This window comes from Gallus gallus, chromosome 13 (assembly GCF_016699485.2).
Source record: "Gallus gallus isolate bGalGal1 chromosome 13, bGalGal1.mat.broiler.GRCg7b, whole genome shotgun sequence".
In the NCBI taxonomy this organism is placed as follows: domain Eukaryota; kingdom Metazoa; phylum Chordata; class Aves; order Galliformes; family Phasianidae; genus Gallus; species Gallus gallus.
In genome coordinates, this window is record NC_052544.1 from 7,612,922 (window position 1) to 7,638,415 (window position 25,494).

Here is a 25,494-nt window from a genome sequence, read left to right on the forward strand (position 1 = left end):
ACACTACTGCATTGTTTTAATACTTTCTCTTTATATCTAAGTGGCAAAAAAAAAAAAACCAAACCACAACTCTATAAGAGAAATACTATTTTCGAAGTGTGCTGAAACAACCAAGGGCTCAGCTCTCAGCATATTTGTCTTTAAGCTGGGTTTTGGTCCTCCAGCGGTCAGTGCTCTTCTGCACTCTGTTCACAGCGCTGTTTATGAGGGATTTGGAGGAATTTGAGTGTTGCTTTTATAGATCAGATCTTCTGGTAGCCTGTGTATTTTTTTCAAGGCATTTACTAATGTGCTGAAATGTAGATTGTGAGCTCTCATCATTGCTGGTATTTTCAAACTTTCAAAATAGAACATGGTGAAGTATGGAGGAATTAACAAGTGTTGATAATAAGGGAATCATGGCAAGAAAGCAACTGCAGAGTGTCAAGAACATCTGAGGAGTTACAACTTTAAACTTAACTGCCATGGGTGTTTTATTTTAAAACTAACATTGTGAGGAGGGAACTTGGTTGGATTCCAGTTCCATAGTAATAGGTGCAAGTGCTTAAACTGTTGCAAAATTACTTTAATCTTTGACATCGTTTTCCATTTCTAAAGTGCTAATGTACAGTGAAGTACAACAACAATCAGAATTATACAGGCAAAAATCAGCAGCAGCTAGTGCTCTGGAGAGGTACAAACAACACTGTACAACTGCATTGCTCACTTTCACTCTCAGGTATCCAATCCAAACATGTGGCTAGCTCACATGCACACAAACTTCCATACACACTTCCCTTGCTGTCCCCCATATTATACATTCTCTCTATATATGTGTGTTTGGCTGTTCTACAGCACTACCACAATAGCTGAATAATTGGCTTTGCACTTCCCTGTGTTTATCCAGCCACTTCTCTGCATTCTATTTGTTTCAGTAGCCTCTTTGGCAATTTATTAGGATATGGTTAGCCTCTAGATTCTTGTGATGGTAGTCTGCCCTGTTCCTCATTGGCTTCCTTCTAGTGGCATACTGAGAAACTGTGCAATGGTCCATTTCTTTACCTGGGATAAATATCAGAGGTTGATGTATGAAGAGAGCAGAACTTGTGCAGACTGATTAGAATCCATTCATTCCAGCATGATGTTTGTTCTACAGTCAGTTTTGCCATTCATTGTATCAAAGATATCCTCATGGTCTCCATTACTGGAGGCTTGGCTGCTAGCAGCAATGTGTCCGTTGCGCTCTGTTAAGAGATTGAAGGTAAAGAATTGGCATGGGTCCTTTTGCCTACTGCCTTCTTGTAAGGGGCTCAGGAAAGAGCTGGGGTTTTTCCATTCCTGGAATGTACACATTTCCATATGTGGGTGAGTGATTTTGCTCAGGTAGCCAGGGCTGGGAGATGCTGAAGATAATGTCCTCTGACTGCCACTTAGGAAACTCCCACTGTCTTCCAGAGAGTCCTTCCGAGGGTGTTCAAAGGAGCACCGATTCCAGTTCCTGTAGCTGTAGGCCCACCACCCCGACTGCTTTCGGCGGTGGCACTGACACTTTAGAATCTGTATGAAAGCTCTCTTGAACTCTTTGCTTGAGCAAGGGTAGATGATTGGATTCAAGCAGCTGTTAAAGTAGCCAAGCCAAAAAATGACCTTGAAGACTATTTCAGGGGGCTTCAGAGCTGAAAACAGAGATCCTGTCCAGAAGAAACAAGCAGACATTATCTGAGATAATTGATTTGCCTGTCTAGGAAAAGTAAATATCCTGTCAGATCACTGTTAAAATCTGTTTGCTAAAAATCCCTAACATGTGCTGCTTTCAATTTTGGCTTTTTGATATTAAGGTGTTATTTATATTATTTTTAAAGCTAATGAACTGCATTATCCACCAACCAAAAGCTAAAGAAGCACATATTTGGTGTAGAATTAGAATAAAGAAGAGTCTTTGTTGCTATATGTATGTCTGTTGCACTGACTTATTGTATACCAGAGAAAGATCAAACATTATCAAAACTACTGCACAATGCACACATGGAATAAGGTCATGCCTTCTTCAGAGAGCTATTAAATGTCACCTTCTGAAGAAAACTATCTAAATATTTCCAGGCTTTTCAGAAGGAGTATGCTCAGACATCCTTTATCACTTACAATATATTCTTTTGCAGCCCACAAACATTACCCAACTTAGCTATATTATTAATAGGCTACAAACATCTTGAAACCAGAAGTAAATTTTGGTAGGTGACCTATCCCAGCCAGTCATAAACAATGGTGTAAACCAAAGAAAGATTATTTTTGATTACTTCCTGTTTTGTTCACAACTAAATAGAGTAACTCCAGATGATGCCCAAATGAAAAACTCATACTGGAAAATAAATCTTGTGCATTTGTATCATTAAAAATTTAATTGATCAACTAAATTTAGTAAATGGATCTCTATGAATGAATATGTTTTTTAAGCAAAACAGACATTCAACAGTTGTCCAGCTGCAAAAACACCTTTGTGTCTGGCTAAAGTAATCAAAGAGCAGTGATTCGTAGGGCATCCTTCTTTCAAGAACTAGAATTACATTTTTAGAGTCTTCTCATGTGGGAGATGATGCTCAAACTGGAGTGTCACATCCCTGAGAAGAGGACCTTTTACACTGAAGTGATTTCAGATTCCCTGGGCTGCCAAAGCAGCTGAGTCAGTTGTGGCTGTCAGCATGCTTTAGAGGGGAGGGTTGTGATTTTAGGCATGTTTCTTATCTCATAGCAATGTAGAGGCCATGGCTTAGGCCTCTAAACTATGCAAAAGCGTTTCTCAGTTACTTGATTAAATGGCTCTTGTGTCACAGCAGATTACTGTTCATGTGGAAGACAATTCTGGCCCAGCTGACTGTATGAATTTGGGTATCCTCAGCTCAGAAGGAGTTAAGTACATGTTGTTTATCAGGTGGCCGCTGTCCTCCTCTGTCACTGTATCCACTGGTACCTGTTCTGGCTCAGAAAAGAAAATCAAGTACTAAAATGGCATCAGCTCCTTATCCCCATCACCTGGCTAACAGAAGCCAGGAGAGAGCCTCTGAATTCAGAATAATAGTTCTTTTTTTCCCCTATATGATGAACCAAATATGACCATATACTGTAAAGACTAAGAGACCAAGTGGGGGGGTGGGATGTAAAATCTGAGCGCTGAAAAATGGCTAATCTTTGTAAACCTCTGAGAGGAATATGTGTTCCTAAAGGGGGGGAGGGGGGAAGGGTAAGAAGTTTACATCTATCTTTTACAGTAACCTGTTTTTCAAATGTCATTTGAAAAAAAAAAAAACAGATTATTTTCAGCAGCTGCAGTAAGCATTTTCAAAGGCCTTTTGTATTAAAGGGCAGCAACACGAAAGAGTAGAGAATTTCTCCATAATAACCCTGACTGACAGAGGCACCTTGTGTTCAGGCCCGATTCTAGAAAAATTGCTGAGCCCTGACTGATCATTTAGAAGTGATCATGACCCTAGCTGAGTCATTAGCAGATAAAATTTGGGAATACATCGGCTTGGAAAACTGTGAGATGGTGTCCTTTTAAAAATAAGGATCAGAGTTTAGCTACAATAGTAGGAAGGTTCTGAAATTAAGCTTGGGGACAAATTTCAAGAAGTTAACAATCATAAAACACTACTTAATTCTTCACTTTTTTCCTAGTTCTGCAAACAGCACAATGGAAGTTTGTTCATTTAGATTATAAAGAATCCATTAAATTAAGCTTTGACAAGAAGGTGAGGAAGAAGTATGCCCTTCTGAACAAGGGGTATTAATTTGATTTAAAAAGCCATTGACTTATAGACTGTTTTGTTAACTTTTCTTATGTCAATCTGATGTATTAAAACTGGATAGAATTCTTAACTCTTCTACACTTGTATGTGTACAAATACATATACATATATGCACTGCTCTGAGGGCAGTTGAATTTCATCTATGAACTTTGTTTATGGTACAGTGCATTATTACATCCTAGTGTTTGGTGGGGCTTTTTTCCCCCAAATCAGGTAGGCAATGATTTCAAGAGGGCCCTAGTGGTAAGAGTAGTTACTGCAACCCAAGTGAGTGTAAGTTCTTAAGTGGGAACATGTTTTACTTGCTGTCAGATAGCCCTTCTCATCTGTCAGTCATCCTGACTATAACATCCTCTTGGTTTTACCAGTGGGCAATCTCAGCTGGAGGAAAGTAAAAGCAATCTGCTGAAGGACATGGGCTAAGTAGTTTTCCCGTGGGGGAAAAAAGTCTGTTTTACTAGTAGTGGAACTGTGAGATCTGGCATGACTCTTAACCACTAGAACACAGTGGATGATACACTGGATTCAAAAAGTGTTTTCTGATGGGTTCTACTTCCTGAAGAAAAATCAGAATTAAAGACTATTTCCTGAGATTAACAGAAACTAATTGACCCATATGATAAAATGCATCACTGGCACTGTGGGAGCTATATGCAATGGCTACCTGAACTCTTCAAAACCCCACCTATGAAGTGATCTGTGGCTAATGAAGAGGACCACTAGTGAAACCTGGTGAAAGACAGTAGTTTTGTAGTACATCATATAGTCTTCAATATTAAAATAGTCTGTAACAAGGAAGTAAATGACATGGAAACTTCCAGTCTCCACTGTAGCTAATATAGGAAGCACAGTGATTTGAATTGCAGCAAGATAAATTGGGAGGTACTTTCAGACTACCAATGCAGGAAGATTCTGGAACATACCACCTAAGAAAGGTATACAGTTTCAACCCTGAAGGCTCTTAGGAACAGAGTAGACACACATCTACTGTTCTATGTATAGCTGATCCAGCCTTTGGGTTGGAGGATGCCCTGCGTGACCTCTTCAGAACCCTTCTAGTCCTACTTTCTCTGATTGGCTGTGCAGACTAACTTTGCTCATCAGGAAAGCCTCATGGCTTAAATTTTGGCAAGCCAGCAGAGTTTTGCATTTGCAGTACTGGAATCTCACTGACACTGTAATCTTAGATACTTTCAGTAAATATATCCACTATTTAGGTTGAGGATTAACTGTCAGAAAAATGGAATGCCTGACTGATAGGGCACTTATTCTCTTCAAGGTTTTAGAAAGTTTCTGAGGCTTTGTGTTCAGTTTCTTCTCACTGGAAGAAATCTGGTGGAATCCCAGCCTGATCTCTCTACAAAGAGAGAAAAGATGCCCGAAGTCATTGAGAACACGGTTTAGTTGGAAGAAACTGTACAGGCCATGTATTTGTAAGCAGTTTAATTTGGTTACAAAGCTCTACTGCCTTTCATAATATAAAGGTATGAAAAATATTGTAATTAACTTATATTTCTAAGATTACTCTTTTCCCTACACTGTTCTTGTAGTTAACAACATCTTTTATTTAACTGCACACATGCTTTTACCTTATAATTAACCTGTCAGATGCAAACAACTGTGGGCTATTTTGGTACACTGATAAAATGGGAAAGCAAGCCTACTAGACACTCTAAATATCAAATTAATATTTCCTCCTCTAATCTCCAACTATTTTCCCATCACAGTCTGATTAACAGATTAAATATTTCCCTGTACTGATTTAGATTGCTTTTCAGGATGGTTGGAAAATATTGCGCATGATTATCTCCTCAGTGATTTATTTGTGATGGGAGTAGCCGGAGTGATTCTTCTCTAAATTACCTCCCTCCTGATGCTTTATGTTTAACAGCTTCACTCAAAGGGAATGTAAGGTTTCTATCCTCTTATTTTTCTGTGCTAAACACTGTGATTTATTAAACATAGTACCACAATCTTACCTCTGGTTGCACCTTTTACATCAGTGAAGTTTTTGCAAAGCCTGTGCCAGGCAGAAATGCAGAGCAGAGGATATTTTAGAAACTCAATCAATAATCTGGTCAGATTTTTTGTTTGGCCATTAGTTTAACTAGCTGTGCTCAGCAGGTTTAACAGAGCTGTTCTGTTTGGAAATATACTGAGCAAAAGCAAATGTCATAGAAAGAAATTAAGTATTTTATCTAATAAAAGCTAATTTCATTTAGGGTCTGACTGGTTCTTTATAGTGAATGCTTTACTATGTTGAAAGTAAGTAAAGCACCCTCAATGAGATTAGGGAACATCATGAGAAACAATTTGGCGTATTAGTGATCTTCACACATTCTACAGAATAACTGTCCAGAACATCGCTATTAAAATTCAGAGTCCCCTGGAGTCAGTGGGAGTACTTGAAAGTCTTTGTAAGGGCTCATAAAGGATGTAGTGTAGCTTGGAACAGTCTCTACATTAACAGATTGAACAGCCGGAAAATCTTCTGGATTGCTTTACTCACAATAGCCTTAATAAAGGAACATCCTTCACTTAAGCAAGATATGATGTAGCCCTGTACAGAGGTGAAACGCATACAGACATGTAAATACACATGCAGAGTTTTCTCGTATTCTTTCCTGCTGTTATTTTTCTGCCATCTTAATATCTGCTCTGTTGCTACCTCTCTCCACTGTTCTCTATATGTGTAGAGAAAGGAGTGTGGGAAAGTTAGACCTTCTATTTAAGGATCCTTAATGTAGTATTTGGCAAGGTTATGTTGAAAGTGTAGTACACAGGACATGTTTCAGTTTCCTCTTCCATATAATGGGAGAAAAATTAAACCAGCTGATGCAATGATTCATTCCTTCAAACTACTCCAGAAGGGAGAAAACCTGCTACTTCAGTTGTCAGGTACTATAGTAATTATCTGGAGTTTAAGACTTAAAAAGATGGTGTAAGATGATGTTTATGAGTTAAAGAAAACTTTTAAAATTGCCTTTGATCTCTCTGTGCCATTGCACCGTGTGTTATTTCCAGCTACACAGAGGAAGTAAACAACTGTGTATAATGACCAACAGTTGTTTGGGACACCATGCAGTCATTTGTGAAAAATCCCTGGATTCTATTGTGCAGTTATGTTTCCTCTGTTCATCTCTCATGAAAGGAATATGTATACATATACTCAGGGCCAAAAGTCAAGAAGTTGTTAGAATTACAGAAATATTGCATTGGGGAGGGATTTCATGGGGTCTCTTGTCCAGGCTTGGCCTCAAGGGAGGTTCAACACTACATTAGCTCCCCTGAAGCCTTCCCTCCTCCAGGCTGGAAAAGCCCCATTCCCTCAGGCTCCCCTCACACAGCGTACTCAACCCTGTGAAATCCTTGATTACTGCCACTGGACTCTGGTTTATCATTGCCTTCCCTGTAGGACAGCTTCTTACATGGTTGTACTATTCTGGGCGTGGTCCAGTGAGTGTTTAGAGGGAAGTGATAACATCCTTTTATTAACTACTGGCTCTGTTCCTGTGATACAACCCAATACATTGCCACCTTGTATCTGTGAGTCTGTGTATCTGTGAGGGCTGTGAGTCATCTTCTTGGGAGAGCATATTCTGTGTATTTTCAAGAATGCCATACATTTCATTTTTAAATACTTAATTTTCCTCTCATGTCTCATTTAGTTTTAAACTCCAGCTGCTACTCTTTTCTAATTGCTTTTTGTTGTCATAATTGACTTTCTATTAAATAAGCATTCATTGTTAATTTATCTTTGTTGGTTAAGTGTATGAATTACTCAGAATTATTAATTGCGTTTAGAATAAAGCATTTGATACTTAGATGATGGTTGAATGTTTGAAGAGTACTGTGAAGTTCTTAGAGTAAAGGAAAGAATCTGAGTAAGTTTTGGGTTATCAGGTGCTGTGTTTTCTATCAGTTAACAGAAACTCATATTTCAAAAACTAAATCTGGTTCCACTTAGGGTGGGGGTCAACCTGGGGTGAGTGTATGATCTTGTTTACTGGAATAAATGCTTCATTTGTCTTTATTGAAACAGAATGGTCTGGAGTTGTTTAAGTCCTATGCTGCGTGTCTACTGATGTTCTGTAACAGCAGATGAACTACAATAAAATATGTTGTGGAACAATAATGCAGCAAATCGAGAGCATCACTGCACTGATTGTTACTGTTATTTTAATCTTAAAGAAAAGCCAGAAAACTTGAAACTGGAGGTTTTGTTGTAGAATTGGTTAAGGGAACCTTGGAAGACAAACGCATCCTTCCTTATACAGAGGAGAGAATTATTCCATTTTGCTACAGTATGGGGTTGTATGGCTGGAGTTAAATCTGAGTTCTTCAATGTTCTCCATGATGCAGAAAATTCCGATGTCTTAAAAATCATAGTAGTGGTGCAAAACGTTGCAAAATACAAATGGTAACGTGAATTCTGAAACTTGAGAGGCAGGAATCAACAAGAATATCATACCTGTACCCTGTATGCTCTCAAGAAGATAACTTTTGTAAAAATGATTATCACTTTACAATAAACTTGTTTTATATTGAAAATCAACCTTTCTATGTAAAACCCCTTTTCCTGATTCAGTAGATGGCTGCAGATGGCCTGGCTGGGAACTGCCACTGCTGTCCTGCTGTTCCTGCAGTGACTCCTGCTGCACCAGACCTGCTGGTAGCTGTTAGTGGCTGAATTACTGTCACTTCTTAATGAACAGGGAAAGCTCAAGTGCTGCATGTGGATAGCTAGTAAAATTCTCCCCATAAAAACAATAAGCTGCGTTTGACCACAGTTCTTAGGCGCTTACAGAATGTGGGAAGGATTTTAGTCTTTAAGCTTTTTGTGGTCCTTTTTACCACTTGCTTAGCCAAGTCAACATGCCAAAGTTTTAAAGATAATTGGGTTTCTCAAGCTCCTGATTTCTTTCCTTCCAGCATTCAGTGTTTGTTTACATTCCCTTGGACTTATTTAATATAGAAAAAAGAACCCCTGCCTACAAACAGCGGAGTACAAAACAGAGAATGGTTACAAAATTAAGAGCTGATCAAGCTGGGAGGGTCTGCAGGCCTTCTAGGGGAAAGGGTTAGGATAACAGTGGGGGGGGGGAGGACTAAAGAAATAGGAATAGCATCCAAAAACAACAGAATAAAATTCACTATAGAAAATGAAAGAAAAGTTAAATTACTACCACAAGCCAGTAATGGCGGTGAGAGTTTATGCATGTCTTATGAGTACACTGGTGTCTCTTTGGGTCGCCTCAGGATGCATATTGACTAAATTCCTTAATTCTTGCCCATCTAAGGCCTGATCCTAAGCAAACAAGTCCTTAAGCAGGTAAATTAAAGTAGCAGACATACATGACTGCCAAATCTAATTTAAAAAAAGTACCTTCCTCTAAGGAAATATGAACAAGAGAATAGACTGGGAAAGGTTACAGTTTCTATTTTCTTATCCTAATTAAAATCCACAATTTCTCACCATCCACACTATCCATCTCTGATAAAATATGTCTCATATTTCAGGTGAACAAACCATTCCTACAAGACTTGCATTCACAATGGCTCAAATCTGACATACTCATAAAAGGCTCCAAAATTAGAGTTTTATCTAGAGTGACCAAAATAAAAGCAGATCTTTAATTCCCTTGAAGTTTTGTTCATGGAAATTGTAGTACAGGTAAGAATCAGATCTTTTTACTAAAACCTGGAGTTGTTGCATCTTCTCATTTTACAAGCAACTGCAAAGGGGAGTAACTGTGTTTGCATTTTTAAAAGAACAGTGCTAATGTATTTAACAACACAGCTACTAACACTGGCACTCCTGGCATGCCAAGATTGTCACCAGGTATGCTGATTTCATAAAATCATGTCTAGAGATCCTGATCTGGTCTGAAGTCCGCAGCTGCCCTTTCTACAGTGTCTTACAAAAGATGCTCTTGCTTCAATCATGGAGAGCTGAAAACTATTTAAAAAAAACGGGGTGCAACAGGCTATTTGCAAGTTGATATTTGTTGAAGGTATAGAAGAGTTAAATAGGAACTTTATTTCCCCAACCCAGAAAGAAAAAGGAAATCTGTAGTTTAAAAAAGAAAAAATAAGCAAACTGGCAGAGCAGAGGTTTTTCATGCCTTATCTACAGTTGTCCTATTGGAAAGAATTGAGCATTTAATTCTGAGTCTTAAATAATGAAATATAGATATGAGATATAGAAAATATATAAGATTTGGAAAAAGTCATCAAACACTATTTTGACAGAAATTCTATTTGTGCTTGTATAGAGATCTATCCCTTCTCAGTTCAGAGGACTTGTGGTGACTTACACTATGGAGAGGATTAACTTTCATTTAAGCTGTGTTGCTCACACATGAATACTGTAAAATCAAGACCTAGTTTAGGAAGAAACTTGTTCAGTACTTTAAAATTGATGGTAAGGACAGAAATGGTATATTCTTGTTATTAAAAATTTGTCCAAAAGAGATACAGACTTTTGCAGCTGCTAACTAGAAAGAATATGAGCCAAGCTTATGTTTGTTTTGCAATGATTTAGCTGATTAGAGAAGTCTAGAAAAGCCACCCTATGTCTGCTGACATTTCATATATTATACTTAAATATGTTCAGTTACTGGGCATACTTTAGTGTCTTTTTCTCCCCTTCTCATTTTTTCAATTATAACTTAGGCAATCTGTCTTGGGCATCGCTGGCTAACAACAGGATTCTAGCAGGGAATCGAATAATACAGCTACAAAGATACTGTATGAATTTCCATTATATTTTCTCCTTTGTTATTTAGGGACTGATCATTACTGCTTCTCAGTTTCTAGATGTTACTTGAAAGCCCATGAAAATAGCTCTAAATATTGTAATGGGCTGTAGGGCAGAAGTTCTGTGAAGATACAAAAGAAATGTAAATTGTTATTCTTGACTATTTCACAAGTAGGTGCGCTAAAGAACATATAGCTGATGTTCTTAGAACTGTATGCAGAATCATAACTTTATTCAGTGCTTTTATAATAACTACCGACCTGAACAATGGCACGTGTTTGCAGATTCAGGCATGAGGTCCTTGCGTTTCCTGCTTTGTTGGATGCTGAAAGCTATGTCCCCTCTGGAACTATCAGTTCTCTCCTTTTTTTGTTTCAGTAATTTTGAGATTTCCTATTGATGCCCACTGATTCAATCCTGACCCCCCCCCCCCCCCCCCCCCCCCCCCCCCCCCCCCTTTGGAGCTTTGTGATTCAGTAACAGACTTTTATGGGGTGTGGTTTCTGTGCCTGGAAACCAGAGTATTTTTTTTCTGCTACTTCATGAGGAGTCACTGTTGTGTAACTACAATGTTATTTTTTTTCAAGGGGTGAACTTGGTATTATGGCAATAGTATCAGAATGTAATGCATGTTCCTATGTTATGGGTGATGTTGCAGACTTGTACTTTAGAAGCCCTTCTTTCACACTTGAGATAGTAGAATGCTGCCACCCCTCAAGCTCAATGGACACCATGTTTCTTTATTTCTTTATATTTCAGTTTTTCTGCCTATGCCTTGCATGTTCACTTTCTGAAGGCTGTACTCCTTAAAATTTCTTTGTACCTCTGGCCTTCAAATCATATCTGCAAAAGAAGTGCTCAACACTTCAGAATTTGCGTAACTTCAGCTGCGTTAATAAAACAGTTTTTTTTCTAAAACATAGAGAACTGTAAGTACTTCGCAGTTCTATGTTAATGGTTGAACTTGATGACCTTAGAGGCCTTTTCCAACCTAAAGGATTCTATGATTCTAAGTAACTGCTAATTGGGATCCTTTGGATGCAATTTACTTCTGCAGAAGATTCAAGCCAGGGCTTAAGGGAGGTTATTCTAGTAGTAAAATGGATCTAAACTAGTTTTCCATGTGTGGCTAAACAGCTGTGCTGGCCTAGAAATGCTCATATGTTTAGTTTTAGAGGAGTTGGCTAAAAAATAGGAGAAGCAGTTTCCTGCTGTTACCAGTATAATTGAACACTTCCAAAGTTAGAGCTGCAAAGTGGGCAGGGGGTCAGACTGCAGCATGTACCATTAATTTCTCCGTATTCTTTATGACCATTACCTACAATCTAGAGACTAAGGCTATTTAGAAAGTGGAAGGTGAGGCAACACCAAAATGAGTTGGAAGACAAAGCAGGCTTGAAGCCTTGCAGAAAGCAGAACCCAGTAGTGGTGGACCTAATGGCTTAGAGTGTTTCCCATGGGAAACTTAGTGACCTAATTTGGTATTCTAGTGCAGAGATGCAGAGGTTGGCCTGATGTAACATAAATCTACATACTGTACATGAATAACATTTTATTTTAAGAATCATTTAGTATTGGCTGACCAATTAGCATGCAGAAGATTTTTATGTTCTTTTTTATTATAGAGAGGTTTAAAAAACTTAATATAAGGGTAGTCAAAATAGTTGTATCTTTGTTATGAGGCTCTTGGGATTTTATACCACTTCCAGTTAAGTTACAAGAAGTTTGTTTCTGAATTTAGTGGATAGTATCACATGTTTTGTAGGAGCACGGGGAGTTAGGCTCTGAACTTGGGAGTGAATAATGCTCTCCTGATCTCTATTGATGTCAAACAATAGGCTGGGGAAGTTGGTATGCTTTGGTGAAAGAAGTGGAGATGGTAGGTTTGTGTGCACGTGTGTTGTGTGTGATCTACAGCTGGGAGAAGACTGGCAAGCCCAGTCTGATGCCTCATTTAACAGGGGTGAGATTAAAGTTTTATCTGGTAGCCAAGGAAAAACATGATCTGTCATTTTGGATGCAATTTTTAAATGAAATTATTGGCATAAAATTGGATCTTCTTTTGTTTAAAGGAGGAAGTTTTAACGTATATAGCTGCAGGGCTCTGGTCTTTAAATAAAAATAAGCAATTTTAGTTAATGTTGTTCAACAGTGCATTTTTAGCATAGCTCTGATAGCCAAGGAAGGATTTATGAGGGGAAAGAAAAGAAAGATTTATTTTAAAAATGCAAGATATTTACTCTTCACAGCTGAGTCACTGAATTTATAGTACAAGAAGTTGTCTCAAAGACATGTCTTCATCTTATTTTTTATGCTGTACCAGAAATAATTCTAAGTGGCAAGATGAAAGTTTACAAAGCTGTGAAGCATATATAAATGAGCACCATGGGGCTATTCTGTAGCTCTGCTATCTGGAAGGAATATCTGGAATAAAAACCAATTTTCTCACATTATTCTCTGTGAGAAGTTTTGCTGCATCATCAAGTGCTTCTTTATGCTAATAGTTTCACAGTACTCAACACCTCATGGTGTCTGTGCTCTAATTCCTCCCTGTGGCTGCATACAGAGCTCTGTCAGAGACCTTTCTTTGCAAAGCCTTGTGATTCTTGCTTGAAAATCACCCTTTGTTGTGGAATATTTATTCAAGCAATATCCATGCTTTCAACACCACATCAGCTCCCAGTGTTTATCTGCCATCTGATGCAATAATCCTTTGTCTGGGATATAAAAATGAGTAGCTGTATATATTAATGTGCCACAACCAAACAATTATAATTTTGGCTGGGCAACTAGTGGAACATCTGAGAATACACTTGACATGAGGAAACCTCCTACATATTAACAGATTTACTAACTCATAGTTTTGGAGTGTTGCAGAAACAAGGATTACTGACTTATCAAATGTGTTGCAGCTGAATCATCAGAAGTCCAGAGCTACTCTGCTAACACCATTGTGCAGCCATTGCATTACTGAGTGGAACAAGGCACAAATTTTAAAGATGCAGATGTGAATGTATGATTTAGGTTGGTTTTTTTTTTGTAGACATAAGGCATAAAAAATACAGGCTGAGGAAGAAGCCTTCCACTGCAGTGAAGATAAATATCTAGTCTGGAGTCAGAAGCAGAAGAGATATTGTAGTTTGTAGCTCTGCAATGATGGGTGAGTAGATTGTGATTGGAGCAGTCCAGGGCACCTGTTGAAGGTTTTGTAAGTCAGTGATACAGCTTGGATTCTACATTTGCCTATCATTGAAATGGATTCTATATTACTGTGTGCTTTTCAGAGGTTCTTAATAACTTTTCCATTATGTTTGTAACTTCAAGAAAAAAGTGAAAAGATTTGTTATGAATCTGTTATGGAAAATGCAGCATACAGCAAGCTCCTTAGGAAGTTCTCCATTTTTCTACTCAGTACTCCCACTAGGAATGACTGAATTATACATGCTGGGAAAAGGTCTTTTCCCCACCTGTTTTTGTGAACAATACTTAGTCATCCCTAACACCGTTAATATACAGACACAAGAAGTACGTTAATGCACTGGTACACAGACATGAAAAGTACAGGACTCTGGAATGTCCTGAGTAAACTTAAAAAAAAAAAAATCAGGGGCAAGGAATGAAAACTGCACAATTCTTTGTCAGTAAAACAAAGAGGAAGTACAACCTGTTTAAAAACATTTGGATATTTTGGTGGATACTATGCATCTTTTTTTTTACCCTCCTGCAATAACAATGCTTTCCCCCTGCACTAGCAGTGCTAAGATGCTTATTTTTTTTTCCACTGTTCTAGTATTAACTGTAGCAACAGCAGCTCTGCCTGGCCCACAGCTCTGAAGTGAGTGTGTTGGGATTCACTGGCATCCAACCTGTGCTGGGTCAGAGCCCGCAGCAGTGGGTCGCCCTTTAGCCTGCCAGGCACTGCTGCCAACATGCAGCTTGTTGGGGTGGCTCTCTTCCTCACTGGTGGCTTGGGCACAAGTGAGACAAGAGAAAATCATACTGTGACAAGCTATAAATTCTTCACTCATTTGTCATAATCAGTCACTCATTAGACCTCCTGGTAAAGACCAGGACTTTTGCAGTAACCTCCCAAAGGGAAAACTGACTCTTCCAGGAAACTTAATTGTTTGTCATATTGGTTGTACCCTGTCACCAAAATGGTTTTAATTAACTAGTTTGCATCTGTGTTTGCTGAGTAACACCAATAGCAGTACTGGCTTCTGCTAGCTAAGGATGTCTTTGTATTGCATTCATGCTTGCTTTTTATTCCCAAAGTTCCTCCAGTAATTCATAATCAGAGGAGATGTTAACCTACTCTATCAGGAGATCATGACCTACTAGATACATATTCAGTGCTACTGCTGGTAACCCATGGGGAAAACAAATTTCAATCCACTTTGTATGTGTTTTTGCAATAGTTGGAAACTTGTTCTATGTTGTAAGCTTGCTTTAAGAGATAGCACAGGACTTAAACTTTAGTAGCCAAAGTTAACTTTTCTTACTATTTTTTCTTCTTCAGATGTGCTGTGGTAGAGATTCAGTGAAGTTGTAATGTCACGTAGTCTAGAAATTATAGTTTCAGAACACTTCACCAGGACCATGCTGTTGAACTCAGTTTAATTTTCTACATGTCTCTAAAAGTATACACTCACCACTCAATTAGAAATATTTTGGTAGGGTAAATAAATGTGAATACAGAACGTTAGTAAGGGCTGCTTCTCCCTTTTTTCTCCACCTCTTTCTGTATTCAGTCCGACAGTTTGTGTCTCAGAAGTGAATTTTGAACAGATATTTTTCAAAGCATAGTCATTCAATATTAACAGCTCTTGAACTGTCCCTCTTTAGAGCTAATACTGGTATTAAAGACAATGCATGCAGATTTCATAAAGATTTGAAATGCAGTGCACTGTTAAGGCTGAGTTGAGTACTTTAATATTTTGAAGTTTAAAGTTGCTGTCACAAATGCACATGACAATCTCCTGGAATGCCTGAATTGCAACCTATTGAAATCAAAGGAAACATTTTGGGACAGATTAGTGGGCTTCAATACTTTTTTTGGAGGGGGGAGGGAGGGGGATTTGATCAATGAAACTTAAACTGAGAATCGCAACTGTTTCAGCTTCCTAAAGCTCAGAAGGATTTTACACCTCATCATTTGGTTAGGCCCATTTTCACTTAAGATACTTTGTAATGTCTGACTGCTTTCTGTTTTACAGTCTGAACCTTTAACAGTAACTTGGACAAGAAAGTTTCAATGCTGAAACTGATGTTGTTTCTATGGTGTCAATATTGCAATGTTGTTCTACGGAACAAAAACCATGTCTACGGTTTTTGTTCAAGCTTCCTATACAGCTAATTGTCTAAACAAAACCCACGAGAGAGGATTTTATATGTAAACTCTGATAGTGTTATCCCTTGATTTGACATCATTGAGGAGGGCTCAGATGGGCAGACTTAATGCAGGCTGCACACCTTGCAAGGCTGCTGCATGAGCCTTTGTAAAAGTCAACATCAGAAGTAAATTACTTTCACTTCCCACCCTTTCATCTGTTCACTGCAGTTCTCAAAATGTTATGTACTTCTCATTCATCTGATTATTTTCTGTGGGATTTTTGTAGTAAACAACTGTGCTCTTCCTCTCCCTCCCCAGTCCCTTGATTACCAACTTACCTAGTGGCAGAACAATGAAGAAAGGTAGCCAGCACAGGATAAACATGCCAACCACAATTCCCAGTGTCTTGGCTGCCTTCTTTTCTCTAGAGAATTTTAAAAGTTTGAGAGCTAAGGAGTTTCTGGAATTGTGACCCTTGGATTTGTTGCTGTTTAAGGTGTCCTCATGAATGTTCCTGTAATGGATCCGTAACGTCAGCTCCTTGGAGTTGGACATTTCTTTCATAACACCAGCTTCCAGATTTTTTGTAGTCCTTTTGGCCACTATGTAGACCCGACAGTACATCACAAGGATGACGATTAAAGGAATGTAAAATGATCCCAAGGAAGAAAACAAAGCATAGAATGGTTCTTCAGTGATACGGCACTCTTTGTCATCCTTGGGTGCTGGTTCTTTCCAGCCCAAAAGAGGCCCAATAGAAATTACCATGGAAAGGACCCAGACACCCAGGAGAGCTAGAATTGCTCTTCTTCTTGTTACTAAAGTTGGATACTGGAGAGAATAACGTACTCCTATATATCTATCTATGGAGATTGCACATAGACTTAAAATAGAAGCTGTACAGCAGAGCACATCAACTGCTGCCCAGATATCACAGAATATCCTCCCCAGAACCCAGTAGCCAAGGATTTCCAGTGTAGCAGAGAATGGAAGGACAGTAAAACTCAGCAACAAATCTGCTATTGCAAGGTTAATTATGAAATAGTTTGTAGGGATTCTTAAATGTCTATTGCAAGCAACAGAGAGAATTACCAAAATATTACCTATAATAGCAAAGAGTATAAAGGCACCTAGGATGAGCCCCACAGTTATCGCCCTACTGATATCCAAGGTAGGTGAATCCAGGTTGCTTGTTGTCTCATTGGAGCTGTTTGCAGAAAGATTGCCACTATTTAATGCAGACACTTTCAAATATCCAAGTATTGACGAATTGGATTTCTCAGCAAGGTAGGTACTCATCTTAAAAATAATTCTCCATAGCAGGTTACGATTGGATCCTGTGCACAACACGCAGATGGTTGAGTTCAGTTGAAAGTTATCTTTCCACCCAAGAAGTTGCTGCAAAGCCCCCGCCAGGTTTGGATTGAGAACTCATCTCTCCAGCAAGCTGTTAGCTTTCAGCATGTAAAACTTGCACAGCGTGAAGTCCTCTGAAGCCTGTCAGAAATAATAGCCTGTTCAAACTCACTTAATTTCTCACATCAACTCGTTTAAACAGAAATTAGCAGGCAGAAGTCTTGGCTGGATCTTGAAAATAGCTGTTTTGATCATGACGTCCCTGAAATAAAAGACAGGTTTACTGTTTCCCCGTGTGCATTTGTGGTTCAGTTGGAAGGATGCCCCCGTTAGCTGCTGTGATATGCGTCTCCGAGAGGGGTTTGTCAGCAGTTCGGGGCGCTGCGGGAGCCGCTGCCTGCGCTCACGGGCTGCGCTGCTGACATCACGGGGCGGCCCCGGCGCAGCGCTAGAGGGCAATGCGGTTCAAGTTAAAGCTTCCACATCAGCGTCTGAACGCTAAACGAATGGGATCTATCAGTCTTAATTAAAGCATTTGCAACATAGAAATTTGGATCGAAATAAAATATGTATGCATACATATATATATATACAACTAGTTTCATTATCTGAGGAAAACATAGGAGGATATAGTGAAAAAAGCAATTAAGCAATTTTGGTACAAAGTGATGTAGCACCGTTTGCCTTTCACTCACCAAAAAAGGTGTTTGAGTTTATTTTGTGATCAAAGCAAATCTCGTAGTATTTTAGAGAACTAGTCATCTCCTGCTTTCTAAAGAGAAATAGGTAGGTTCCACAAACCTGTTCTATTTCTAGATTGAATATTTAACAATGGCAAAGAAATGTACGTGGAATAGTTTGTTTCTCGTGGTAATTTTTTGCACTAATATAGACAAAGTAGCAGATTATCCAATCTCTAGTAAGATATTTATTTTATATTCTTGTATACCTGACACAGCTGTGGTTTCATCTCTTTTCTGGCTGGATAACTTTTGGTAAAGACAAACACACTGTGAATCCCAGCCTTGAACAGACCTGCACATCCTTAACCACAACCGAAGTGAAAGCAGTGAAAAGTATTTGGTCATTTTTCAATGTACTCTTTATGCTAAAGTGTCTTTAGAAGGGCTGTGAGATCACTGAGACAGGGCCTGTTGTTCAGCTGTTACAGTTCTGGGAATATCTGCAATAACCTGTAAGGAAAAAAAAGTGAGGTTTTTTTTTACTACTGTTAATACCATTATAATACTGGAAAGCATGTAGCTTTTGCTCACTAGATAGGGAGAAATATAGATCTTCATAGCCTGGTACTGTTAACAACAAGAAGTGAAAGATTAGCTGAATGTATAACTGCCAAAATACTGTTCTTAACTTTCTGCCATCAGATTACGTTTTACAGCTGTTGTCTGAAGTGCTCTGGGTTACTGCATATTGATTTTCCTGTTACAAGATGTACTGCGTTTAAAGTAAAATGTTAGTTCTTAATAAGGCAGCTATGGCTGAAAGTTGCAGCTGAGTGCTTGGTTATAAAGGACAAATCACGTAAACAAAAACCCTGGCTGAATTTTATTCGTAGAATATATGGCAGATGTTTGCATAGCCCTTCTCAACAGCAGTGACTGTAGCAAAGCACTATCACTTGGAAACTTTTCTTTGAAATATTTACAAGAATGACATGTTAACATGCCATGTAGTCACTGAAGAGAAGAGGAACAAACATTCAGTTTATGAGCTAACCTCAGCTTTTCTGTCTCTGTGAGATAGAGTCTTCATTGCTAATGAAAGCAGTTAGCAGCCTTGATTTTAGACACGCATCATTTGCACTTATCCATTCTCATTGGACTCCACCTGACCTCTCTGTTTCATTTGTGATTTCTGATTTCATTTCTCTGCCTGGTTTGTTTAAACTGTAAATTCCTCAGGCTAAGAGGCTTGCTCCCGTTGTGAAGGTGTAATCACAGCTGGCTGAGTGCCACTCAGTGCAGAGGGCTGCAGGAGCAGCTGCTTGGGTAGCAGTGTCCCTTTGGGATCAGACAGCCTGCAGTCTGGCTGCATATTCCTGCTGTTGGTACTTGAGTGAACTTGATTAGAGCTGATTAAATCTACGCAGGTGATAATCCTACCGAGGGATTAGACACAGTCCAAGTCTATAAGCAATAACAAGGAATCTTCATTTCTCCAGGCATGACAGTCTTTTATCTTTTGGCATGTAAGAAGTTCCTACTGCTGCAAAATGGTTGGAGAAGAAAAGCTTACACCAGTGAGGGTGTAAGCTGGTTTTGTACAGTTTTTAAGCTGGTGACATGAGACATGCCTAGCCCACAAAGCATAATGGAGTAGCCTGTAACTCCTCTTGGGCTTTGGCCATACCACATTAGGATTTTGTAGACCTGAGGAACCAGATACTTTAGTAGTATTTCAACTGTCACTTCCAGCAGCTGTCTGGTTCCAGCTTGCTGGCAGGGACCAGAGCACTGTGCCAATAGCAGTCTCAGGAAAGGGCAGAAGGGAAGGGAGTAGGGATTCTGTCTACGTTTCTTTGCTCAGTATTTGCTGGCAGGAGTACTGGGGCCAATCTTAATACTGCTGCTTTCCTTGCTCCTAAAGGTGAAACAACACACAGAAAAGTCCTTTTCTAGGGGAAAGAAGTAGAAGATAAAACTATTGCTCCTCTCTTATGATGCTGTTGAGAAGTTTGTGTTTTCATGTTTCTGTTTACCAATCTGTGTAATAACAATACTGGCTGAATAGTCATGAGGCTCAGCTGATTAATGCTTGCAAATTGCTTTGAGATCTTCAGTGGCAGGTGCTATAAAATACAACACAGTGTATCTAAAGCTGGAAATGAATGTTAACTATTTACGTGCCTTTAGATAAAAGAATAGGTACTGTGAAGAATAAACTCCTTTTTTCTGCTGAGGTCAATGTAATACTGCAAGTCAGTGAATACTCAAACATGATCAGAAAATTGCAGATTGTATTCATTGCAGAATTGTTTTCATTCAGATGATTTATAATTTTAATCAAGTAAATTTAATAACCTAGAGATCTTACTCAGTATTATTTCAGTAATGATGCACAGCAAGACAAGATGCCCTTTGGTTGTTTAATGTTCTGCTGGAATGCTGCTGAAGCAGTTAAGGACTGGATACAGCATGTATGTTTGAGGAAACAGTAGATTTAAATTTGAAGTATGCTTCTAAAATATACTTTGTTGTATCAGTCAAATGATGCTATTGTCATAGTTCAGTTTTGTGATAAGCTACGTTCATTTTATTCTTCTTTTATAAGCTGATGTTAAAAGGATATGTTGGCATTTTGATCTGAGTTCAGAAACACAGCAAAAGCACTTCCAGAGCACTTTGGCAACACAGTAAATATCAATACAGCTTGCTCCTAATTGGACATGGGAGCCATATGAGCCAACAGAGAATTTAAGTGAGCATACCTATCAAGTGTTTCATATAATTTATCTTAGTTCTTTGATTTAATTGGAAACCTGTGACTGAAGAAAAACAAGGCTATAGTGCCAGAAATTCATTTTGGATTGAGCAGTATTGTGAATATGCTATCATTTGATGTAAATGATCTTGTAGTATTAGCACAAACCACAAAACCTTCCTCCCGTGGAAGAGGTATGAAAAACAAGAAGCAATGAGGAGGGCTGTGCATGCAGCTGTTGAAGCATCACACTTCCTTGGCACCACCTCTGATATTAAACCTTCCCTAAGAAGTGGAGTGAGGAGGCAGGAGAAGGTTGGTAGACTCATCAGATGTATCTTCTGACTGTCTGGCACTAGATTTGCTACATAACGCATCTTCTTTGTAGATGGAATCAGTCATTAAAAATATATTGATAAAAAAGATGAGCCTCTTGGCTCTTTTTGCCAGGAATCTGCCTGTTACTCATGTAGATACACCTATTTGATTACTTGCTTTATTAGTTGCAAGTTTTGCAGAAACTTATACTCTTTCTGGAAAAATGCTGTTTCTGGTGTCTTTTTTTCTTTTTTTCTTTTCTGTCACAATCTCTGTCACAATATTGTCACAATATTTAGAATTCTCACTGTGATCCACAGTATTTATTTCTTTGGTTTCTATTACAGTTGATTAGCAAATCTTTGTTCTTTATAACATTTTTGGCTTAGGCAGAGGAGTGCAAAATTCCCATTGACACAGAAAATGCACAAGGTCAGAGTTCATTGTATTTCATAGTTAAATAGAAGCAAGTTTCTTTTGAATGTGTGCACACCTCAAACCTCAGGAAAGGATAAATGTCTGTGATAAGGAGAGCAAAAACTGTATTTAAAGTGCTAACTTTTTGGTAGTCCTGTAATGATATTTTAAAAATTCTGGTTCTTTGTATTTTCAGAGTTGGAAAGATGTATCATAGGATTTCTTTTTAAAGTAAAGGTCATCAGCTTAATCTCATCAAAAGAAGATTGCCAACATTTGCAATTTTGAATGATTTTTTTCTGCTGTGATTCAGTGCATATTTCTATGAAACAAACAAAACAACAAAAAACCAACAGCACGAGCATTTTAAAGTGAAATGTTAATTAAAATATCACGCTTTTTATGTTATTAATGCCTCTTAAGTCTATTTTTGGTTTTGTGGACCTATTTCTGATGTGAAAGCTTTTTTTTCCTTCACACTCCTTTTAGCTGTGCATTTCTGCTAGAGGTGTTCCGAAGACCACCAAAATTACTGATAACTGATTTGGGCCCCATCTCAGAAAGGACTTGATGACAGTGATGTCAATTGAACCTTTGTAAGCAGAGGGTAAAGGGCTACAAGGTTACAGCTAAACACTGTACTGAGCAGACCCACCAAGAGCAAAGATAGAGGGAGGACCTGTTAATCTCCCCGAGCTCCGGGATCCTTTTTTGTTTCTCTGTGTGTCACAATGTAGCATCACCATAGCATCCAGTCAGCACAGATAACTGCAAGCTGTTTCATCTTCCCCAAAACAACCGAAAACACTTGTTTAGATGTGCTACAGCTGAGTCTCTTTGGCCTTTCCTTTCATGATTGATTTGAATGGTACCCTCCTTCAGCTTATCTACCCCCATGATTTGATCATATGGTCCATCGCCACTTACTCTTTTAACACCTGCCTTCTACTCCCTAGAGTTGGGGAGAAAGAAGAGGGCAGAGCATTGGAACTTGGAAGATGGCATCTGTCACCTTCCTGCAGCTCCAGTAGCAGCTTGACCTGTACACTCTCCTGCTATGGAAGCAGAACACCACCTATCCAGTAGCACCATTGAGCAGCTGTAAACAGGCTCCTTCCGACTTCTTGAACGAGGTCATTGGGTAGCTGACCTTCAAAAATTCCTCACTGCTTCTCCCTGCTCCATGGTAATATCTGCATCTTCCCAGGAGAGGACTAAAACAGCTGCAAGAGTAACTACAATATCACCAAATAGAGACAAATATCACCAGAATATGAGGAAAAAGTGAGAACTTGTGAAGTCTGGACTTTTCTTCATGATCTGCTGGGAAGCCGGCATAAAGAGTAGAATTTCCTTATTATTTATAAGCCTCATATCAAATCATGAAAACAACATCTTTTCTGTTTTTTTTATTGCAATGAGACTAGCAGTGAAACTAAATGGGGTTCTGTCCTGTAATGTCTTCTACTGTAATATTAAAAAAAAAAAACAGGTTTCTATAGAAACAATCACTTGTGGTTTTTCTATAAATTGCAGGTCTTTTCTTAAGCATTTTCAGCTACTGACATTGAACAATAGCACATTTCTTGGAGCATCAAAAGAAATTCTTGTGGAGAAAAAAAATTTCATTTTATGGAGCCTCCTTTGACCTTTTGTATGCTGGCTGTGATCCCATAAACTATGGGGAGATTGCAGAGCTATTGGAAGATAACATTAGCTGACAAGTTGTTCTGACAAACCATGATGTAGTAAAAAGAACCAACCAAAAGAAAAAACAAACTGTACTAAATTACTCATATAAAGCATAAGATACCTTTACTAAAAGAAGAAAAAGCCATAAAGCTGTATTTGAAGATGTACAGGACTATAGTGTTATACTCATTTTTTTTAACATGCAAAATAGTGAAAAACTGTCATGGATTATTAATGTAAAGGTGCTTGCAAAAATAGCCTGTGCTCAGTGAGATGATGTGATGGAGCAGCCCCTGCACCATATGCTTTGCTACTGTAGTTGTACAGTGTGTAGTTTTGATTGGATTCTCCTTCTCTTATCTAGAAATTATGCTATTACACTGCAGATGTCTAAGCAGAACAACAGGAATTAAAACCATAAATGTAGAAAGGGGAATAGAAACTTTTCAAAGGATTTTCTTCTGTCTCCTTAATTGATGCTTTCCACATGTATGTGTGCTTTGCAGGAAAATGAACATATAGTTAAATGTATAGATGATAGCCATTGTAATTTCCTTGAAATGAGAAGGAAAATGTGTGTTAGGTTTGGAAATCCGTCTCTAATTCCATGAGACTTTATTATTTAGGAGCTTATTCCTCTCTCTGAGACAATCTAAGTATATTCAGCTGGCAGTAGTGAGAGTTAGCTTCCTTGTCAGAACCCATTTTCACAGGAATGAAACTTTACATAAAATGAACAACACTGTTTGAGGACGTGGACTTGGCATGGAGAATACTGGTTAATTGGCAGTGTATGTTGCACAGTGTTCCCTGTAATGAATTTCTACTAATGTCTGATGCTTTGGCTGATCAGAAGTCCTATTTCATTTCCTTCACATCTTTCATTCTTCCTTAACAGTCACGTTTTCCCTCAGTCCTGGCTATGACCTTTAAATCTATGTTTAGATTCTTCTATAAAGCTATTGAGTTGTTAACAAAGAATTGATCTAAGATCCAGCAGTCTAAAAATTGTATACCACAGTTTGGTATGGCTCAGATGTCTAGAAGATGCCCAGATGGTAAGTCAGTGCCAGTTCATGGCAGACATAAAATGGCACGCAGGTGACCAGAGAGTTTGGGCTGTTTGAAGGAGTACGCTTTAAATGAAATATGACAGCTAGTATAAAATGAATGATTCTGTCTTTGGTGGGTGTTAGAAAACAGACCAGTAGCAAAAGTGTGATGATTGGTCATGGCAGGCTTGTGCGTCTCCACTTGATGACCTGCACAGAAGCCATCCAGAACAAAATGGAAATCCCTTAAATCATCGTGCTGAACATATATGAGGAAAGAGGACTTCTTCCTGACCCAATTAGAGATGAGTCCTAAGCCTTCGTGAAATCTAACATGTGTAATCTTTGAGAATTTTAATCCAAGTAGAGGATGTTTATGGGAACCAGATGAGTTTCCCTGTTTTACATGGGCTGTTAGTCTGTTGAGCCCAGCAGTGATGCAGCCCTGGTAGCTGCACAAGGTCACTGTTTTTCCCAGAAAAGCTTTTTAGGCTGAACACTGACCTGTGGGAGAAGGGAGATGCCAGGCTCTCCTGAAGGAATCCTTTCCTATCTGTCTGTCTCATAACTTGAATCTTTTAGAGTAGAATTACAGTGGAAAACTTTTGGGCTCAAACACACCCTATTGTAGTCTGTCCTATAACACAAGAAGTAAAATTAATAAAGACTGCATAATTTTTTTAATTAAAAAAGGCACATTGCTGAATATATTCCTTTGCAGTAAATAAACCAGTCTACATCTAGAATATTTAATGTGACATTAAAAGGACAGAAATTAAATGCTGAGAGAGGAAAATGTTTTTAACACAATACATAACTCATGTTACTCACTGTCATAAAGTAACATTGTGCCAAGAGCTGTGCAAGATTAGAAGCAGATTAGACATTCATGTGGCTAATGAAACAATCACTGATTAACTAGCTAGGATGACAGCCGAGTTATAAATCTCTGTGCCTCAGGAAATAATTTTGAAGGTAAATTCAGACTGGGTAGAACCATCTCATACTGGCAGGTTATGTCATATGTAATTAGTCTCATTTCTGTGACATCCTCAGAAACATTTATTAATTCTAAAACTGAGGTGATGAGTGTAGAGTAACATCTGTAATAGAGCAGAAATGTGACTGGGGAAGAGATTTTTCAAAGATATTTAGCCGCTTTAATGCTGCAGTTGCACTGAGTGGGAATTTGTGCTGGCTTGGTGATTTTGACCTTCACAGTTTAACACTAAAACACCTTATTGGCCCTTCAGTGCTTCTGAAAAACTGCCCTTGGAACTGTGCACTAGAGCCAGGACTGCTTCTGAGCCTGCTGATAGCCATTCCTTTGTCTTTAAATATTCA

General features: G+C 38.6%; 1 protein-coding gene across 1 annotated transcript; it reads right to left on the minus strand.

The window, feature by feature from the left end:
* Positions 1-544: 544 nt before the first annotated feature.
* On the minus strand, positions 545-17,597 carry ADRA1B (adrenoceptor alpha 1B). Its single transcript, XM_414483.7, has 2 exons — positions 16,213-17,597; positions 545-1,670 (listed from the first exon to the last, which is right to left on the minus strand). Exons 1-2 carry the CDS (start codon positions 17,171-17,173, stop codon positions 1,108-1,110), a joined length of 1,524 nt encoding a protein of 507 aa, XP_414483.3. The 5' UTR covers positions 17,174-17,597; the 3' UTR covers positions 545-1,107.
* Between the last annotated feature and the right edge of the window lie 7,897 nt (positions 17,598-25,494).

Excerpts from the sequence above, each read along its gene's own strand:
- ADRA1B (XM_414483.7), bottom strand. The coding sequence starts at position 17,173 with ATGAGTACCTACCTTGCTGAGAAATCCAATTCGTCAATACTTGGATAT. Across the intron at positions 1,671-16,212 it reads CTTCATTGTTCTGCCACTAG|GATCTCTGTTTTCAGCTCTG; the intron begins GTAAGTTGGTAA and ends TCTTCTGGACAG.